General features: G+C 37.9%; 1 protein-coding gene across 1 annotated transcript; it reads left to right on the top strand.

The window, feature by feature from the left end:
* The first annotated feature begins 3,602 nt into the window (after window positions 1-3,602).
* On the top strand, window positions 3,603-4,238 carry LOC107484137 (uncharacterized). Its single transcript, XM_016104756.1, has one exon. It carries the CDS (start codon window positions 3,603-3,605, stop codon window positions 4,236-4,238), a length of 636 nt encoding a protein of 211 aa, XP_015960242.1.
* The last annotated feature ends 2,402 nt before the right edge of the window (window positions 4,239-6,640 follow it).

Below are 6,640 nucleotides of genomic sequence, written 5' to 3'. Positions count from 1 at the left end.
ATTGATTTTATCATATAAATTTTCACTTATTTCCTTAAATAGCATGCTTTCAAACTTTCCTCCTAATTTGTGCTTGATTATGAAAACATGCTCTTTTGTGCCTAATTTAGCCTATTTTATTCCATTTGCCTTCCATTCGATGCCTTGATGTTGTTTGTGAGTGATTTCAGATGTATAAGGTAGGAATGGCTTGGAGAAAATAGAAGAAGAGCATGCAAAGTGGAGGAAGCATGAAGAATCAAAGGAGAAGAACACAGTGATGTATGCGTGCGCACAGACCTGCGTGCGTACGCACAGCCATCAGAGCACAGCCACGCGCGCGTGTGAGCCACTTCGTGCGCGCCACACGTCCATTCAAGCATCGCCTAGTGTGCGTGCGCACAACCTTTTGTGCGTATGCATAGGAAGAGATTTTTGGCAGAGTGTGCGTGCGCACACACGCACAGGTGGCCGCACATGCCTTCATTGAAATTGCACGTGACTCGCAATTTTAGGGCATTAGAAGCCCATTGCTGAATCCATTTATCTCATATTGAAGGGGAAAGGAAAAGCATAGCATAACATTAGGGTAGCTTAGGAGTAGTATTAGGAAGCTTTAGTATAGTTTTCTCTAAGCTTTTTTTTCATCTTCTCTATTAGGGTTTATACTAGGGTTTTGCATTCAAGTTCTATTTCCAATTTTGATCTTGGATTTTGCTAGCTTCCATTGTAAGTATCTCTTTATTACTACTCTTTCTAGCTACATTGTTATTACTCTTTCTTATATTTCAAGTTATAGTTCAATTTTACTTCTCTCTTGCAATTTCAATTTCTTGTTGATGAATTTGATGATTGATGTTTGTTACATGCTTTCTTGAGTTGTTATTGTTGATTGAGATCATTTGTTGCTTTTAGTTTCAAGCATTTTCTCATTTTTCCTATGTTTAATGTTTTTGTCCACCAAGTGTTTGACAAAATGTCAATTATGATTCTAGGCTAGTTTTCTATCTCTTAGCTTGGAAAAAGTGAGCAATTGGGTTCCTAGAGTTGGAATGTCCAACATTTAGTGTCAATTCTTAGATTGTTAATTGTTTTTGTTCACACTAACGCTAATTTATTGCTAAGGCAATTAGCAAGCAATTTAGAATTTGTGGGTTAAGAACACTTATGCTCATTTAACTTACTCTCCGATGTGAGGGTTAACCAAGTGAGATTAATCCATTCTAATTGTCATAGTTTGAGTTTAGTGATGTTTGTAAAGAGGTGTTTGAAAAGCTAAGGGAAGCCCTCACCACAGCCTTCATTGTGAGAGGACCTGACTAGACACAACCCTCTGAGATCATGTGTGATGCCTCTAATCACGCTGTGGTGCCGTGCTTGCACAGCGCAAGGGTAAGATTCCTTATATCGTTGCTTACACTTCTAAGAAATTGGATGCGGCACAATCCAATTACACTACCACCGATAAGGGGCTTCTAGCAATTGTTTTTGCATTAGACAAGTTCATATCATATTTGCTAGGTTCAAAGATAGTAGTGTATTCGGATCATATGACCTTGAAGTATTTGTTATTGAAAAATAAATCAGAGCCTAGGCTCATCCATTGGATCTTGCTCTTGCAAGAAGTCGATGTTGAGATTAGAGATAGGAGTGGATCATAAAATTTGGTTGCGGACTGATGAGCGGATAATTTGTATGCTTTTTGGCATTATTTTTAGTATGTTTTTAGTATGATTTAGTTAGTTTTTAGTATATTTTTATTAGTTTTTAGCTAAAATTCACTTTTCTGGACTTTACTATGAGTTTGTGTGTTTTTCTATGATTTCAGGTATTTTCTGGCTGAAATTGAGGGTTCTGAGCAAAAATCTGATTCCGAGACCAAAAAGGACTGCAGATGCTGTTGGATTCTGACCTCCCTACACTCGAAGTGGATTTTCTGGAGCTACAGAAGCCCAATTGGCGCGCTCTCAACGGCGTTGGAAAGTAGACATCCTGGGCTTTCTAGCAATATATGATAGTCCATACTTTGCCAAAGATTTGATGGCCCAAACCGGCGTGGCAAATCAGCCTCAGAAATTCCAGCGTTTAACGCTGGAACTGGCATAAAACTTGGAGTTAAACGCCCAAACTGGCATGAGAACTGGTGTTTAACTCCAGAAAACGTTTCTACACATAAAAGCTTCAATGCTCAGCCCAAGCTCACACCAAGTGGACCCAGAAGTGGATTTTTACATCATTTACTCATCTCTGTATACCCTAGGTTACTAGTTTACTATTAATAGGATCTTTTGACATTGTATCAGTACCTCATGACACTTTACACGTTTTCTTTGTGTACTTTCCATGGATTCTATTCCGGCCTGACCGAGAACCGACAGCTGAATTCCGATATGCTGTGACAGAGCATATGCAATCGCTTTCACTGAGAGGATGGGAGGTAGCCATTGACAACGGTGAAACCCTACACAAGGCTTGCCATGGAAGGAGACTTGCGTGTTTGAAGAAGAAGACAGTAGGAAAGCAGAGATTCAGAAGATGGAGCATCTCCAAACCTCAACCTATTCTCCATTACTGCAAAACAAGTAACCAATTCATGTTCTTTTGCTTTTCACAATCAATCCTGATAACTTCTGATATCCTGACTAAGATTTACAAGATAACCATAGCTTGCTTCAAGCCGACAATCTCTGTGGGATCGACCCTTGCTCACGCAAGGTATTACTTGGACGACCCAGTACACTTGCTGGTTAGTTGTGCGGAGTTGCAAAAGTGTGATTACAATTTCGTGCACCACGGACCATTTAAGCCATCTTGAACATATTAAGTATGATCTATTCCCTATTGATGATTCATTTTCGTTAGATGGTTTGCATGCAATCTCTAATAGCACCCCTCGGTTTGCTCCTATGGCAAATTACTTGGTCGTGAAAATCTTTCCTCCTAGTTTTTTCTAAGCACCAAAGAGATAAATTGAGGAGTGATTTCAAATACTATATTTGGGATGACCCTCACTTATGGAGACGTGGGGCGGACCGAGTAATCCGTAGGTGTGTTTCAAAATCGGAATTCTAATCTATCCTTGACTTTTGTCATTCATCCGCTAGCGAAGGCCACTTTGGCCCCCAACGGACTGCTAAAAAGGTGTTAGATTGTGGATTCTGGTGGCCGATACTATTTAGAAATGCAAATAAATATTGTCTTTTGCGTCACCAATTTCAGAAATCGGGAAATATATCACAAAAAAATGAAATGCCTCAACAACCTATCCTCTTTTGTGAAATTTTTTATGTTTGGAGCATTGACTTTATGGGACTATTTTCTAATTCAAATGGGTTCCTTTATATCCTCTTGGCAGTTGACTATGTGCCAAAGTAGGTGGAAAGAATTCCAACCCGCCTTGACGATGCTAACACAGTTGTTTCTTTTATAAGAAACAACATTGTGTGCCCTTATGGGTCACCAGAGCAATCATGAGCGACCAAGAAACTCTCTTTTGTAATAGAAAAATAGAGGCATTGCTAAAGAGGTATGGTGTGATGCATAAAGTTACAACTGTTTATCACCCTCAAACCAATGGTCAAGCGGAGGTATCTAATTGGGAGATAAAGAGGATTTTAGAGAATATGGTAAATCCACAATGGAAAGATTGGAGTTTTCAGTTAGGTGACACCTTATGGGCTTATAGGATAGCATATAAGATTCCATTAGGGATGAGTCCCTTCCAGATTGTCTACGAAAAGGCATGCCACCTCCTGGTTGAAATAAAGCACAAGGTGTATTGGGCAGTTAAGCAATGTAATATGGATTTTACAAAGGCGGGCATTGCATGGAAGATACAATTGGAAGAACTAGAATGTCTTAGAATGGAAGCATATGAAAATGCAAGAATTTATAAGCAAAGAACTAAGCAAGAATTTATAAGGAAAGAACTAAGGCATTCCATGATCACCACATCTGTAAGAAAGACTTCCAAGAGGGCGACGAAGTTCTTCTCTACAATTCAAGACTTCGTTTCATGCTGGACAAGCTTTGTTCAAGTTGGGATGGCCCTTATAAAGTTAAAAGAAGTGAAGCCTTATGGCGTAGTCGAGCTTCTTCATCCTCATAGTGGAGCAACTTTCAAGATGAATGGTCACCGAGTGAAGAAATACCATGGTTACAAGTCACCAAAGGAGTTGGAAGTATATCTCCTCAAGGATACACCCAAGGGCAACAAGATGGATGAGATGGATGTCCTTGAGGATGTCCCAAAGAGATGAAGATAAGTTCATGACCATCCAAATTAAGGACGTTAAAGAAAAGTGCTCGGTGGGAGACACCCCACCATCGTATGATCTTCCTTGTGTATAGCTTCTTTCACTTAGTTTTAAACTCTTTGATTGAATTTCTTGAGTTTGTTTAGTTGGGTTTGAACGATGATTGTTTTATGAGACTTTCATTGTTGTTAGCTTGGTTAGTTTGGCTATTTTGGTTAGTACTATTAAATTCTAGGTGTTTTTGTGCTATTTGCTTGCATAGATGCTAAAATTGCTGCTATAATTGCTTTTCTTCATGTAAAAAAAAAAAGCAAGCCCTGCATACGCGTGACTGATGTTAGGATTTTTGCTAGTAAAGAATTTTATAAAAATAGTCGCGTTGTAGATATAGATTCTAAACCAACAGAAATCTCTTCGTGCAAATGTTTTGGTTGTCACAAGTAACAAACCCCTAAATAAATTGATAACCGAAGTATTTAAACCTCGGGTCGTCTTCTCAAGGAATTGCAGGGAGGTATGTTCTTATTATTGGTTATGAGTTTTGTAAATCGGGGGTTTTGAGAATGAGGAGCAGATATGATAATGACAAGTAAACTAGATAAATGACTGTAAAATAAACTCTTGGCAAGGTATGAGAACTGGAAGTCCTATCCTAGTTATCCTTATCAATTGTGATGAGAATTAGATTTTTCTCCAACTTTGTTAACCTCTAACTATGAAGGTAAGTCAAGTGAATGAATAAATTCGAATCCTCAAGTCCCAGTCTTTCCTTGGAAAAAGTTAGAGTTATTGGATCTCGAATAAATTCTTGAAGAATTCCAATTTTCAATCAACAATGAGTTTGATAACTCAAGAGTCACCAATTAATCAACCAAAGCCAAAAGGAAAAATCTAAATTATTTATATCATAAATAAGAGAAACAAATCATAGATCTAAAAATACCTCAAATAATATTTATTAAGAAAATCATAACATGAATGTCATTAAGCCAAATTGGCAACATATATAATTAAAAATAAGAGAAGTCAAAATAAAGGAATATTAAACCTGGAGCTCAAAAGAATTATAAGTTGAAATAATAATAAATCTTAAATCCTTTAAGAGGAATTCTAATCCTAAATCCTAAGAGAGAGGAGAGAACATCTCTCTCTAAAAACTACATCTAAACTATGAAAAGTGAATTATGAGAGCATGATGAGTCTCTGAAAGTTCTCTGACTTTAATCTGTGTTTCTGGGCCGAAAATTGGGTTAAAATGCAGCCCAAAATCTCTGCCAGCAACTTTTGTAATTCTGCAGATCGCGCACGTCACGCGATCGCGTCATCCATACGGATGCGTCATTCACATTTTTCCCTGCCACACGTTCGCGTCGTCCACGCTTCCGCGTCACTTGTGCTTTTCCAATCCACGCGGTCGCGTGAGCCATGCGACCGCGTCACTGCGGATTCCTTTCTTCCGCACGGTCGCGTCGCTGACGCGTACGCGTCACTTCTTACTGGTCATCTCCTCAACTTCTTGTGTTCCTTCCATTTTTGCAAGCTTCCTTCCCAATCTCTCACTCATTCATGCCCTATAAAGCCTGAAATACTTAACACACAGATCAAGGCATCGAATGGTAATAAGAGAGGATTAAGATTAGCTAAATTAAGACCAAAGAAGCATGTTTTCAATCATGTAATAATTTTAGGAAGGAAATATAAATGCATGCTAATTATATGAATAAGTGGGTAAAGACCATGATAAAACCACACAATTAAACACATTGTAAACCATAAAATAGTGGTTTATCAACCTCCCCACACTTAAACATTAGCATGTCCTCATGCTAAGCTCAAGGAGACAAAATAAATGAGTAGAGAAAAGCAGGACCCATGCAATGCAACCTATGAATGTGAATGTAACTACATGCTAATATGATTCTACCTACTTGGTGAAAAAGTAAATAAATCTTTCAAGAATAAATATGAACTGGATTTCACTAATTTAAATCACAAAATATAATATAAATAACTTGCGAGAAGAAGATAGCTCATGAAAGCAGGGAACATAGAATTAAGCGCTGAACCCTTACTTGGTGGTGTATATCATTCTAACTCTCAAGTGTCTAGGGTCAATTCTCTCAATTCTCTACTAATCATGCTTTCTATAGCTTGCTCTTCATCTAACAATCAATAAAAATTTAATGCACCAATACAAAAATCAAGAGGTCTTTTAAGGGTTGTAATGGGGTTAGGGTCAATGTAGGATTGTATTTGGCCAAGTGGACTAAAATCTGAATCCTTAATTAACATAAACTTTCCACCTAACATAATTTAATGCACCAATACAAAAATCAGTGCATGCATACATCAAACAATGGAAATATAGAATTAAGCAAGACAAAGATCACAATTTTAGAGAGAAA

The sequence above is a fragment of the Arachis duranensis genome, chromosome 4 (assembly GCF_000817695.3).
Source record: "Arachis duranensis cultivar V14167 chromosome 4, aradu.V14167.gnm2.J7QH, whole genome shotgun sequence".
Lineage (NCBI taxonomy): Eukaryota > Viridiplantae > Streptophyta > Magnoliopsida > Fabales > Fabaceae > Arachis > Arachis duranensis.
This window is presented reverse-complemented; position numbering and strand designations above follow the sequence as displayed.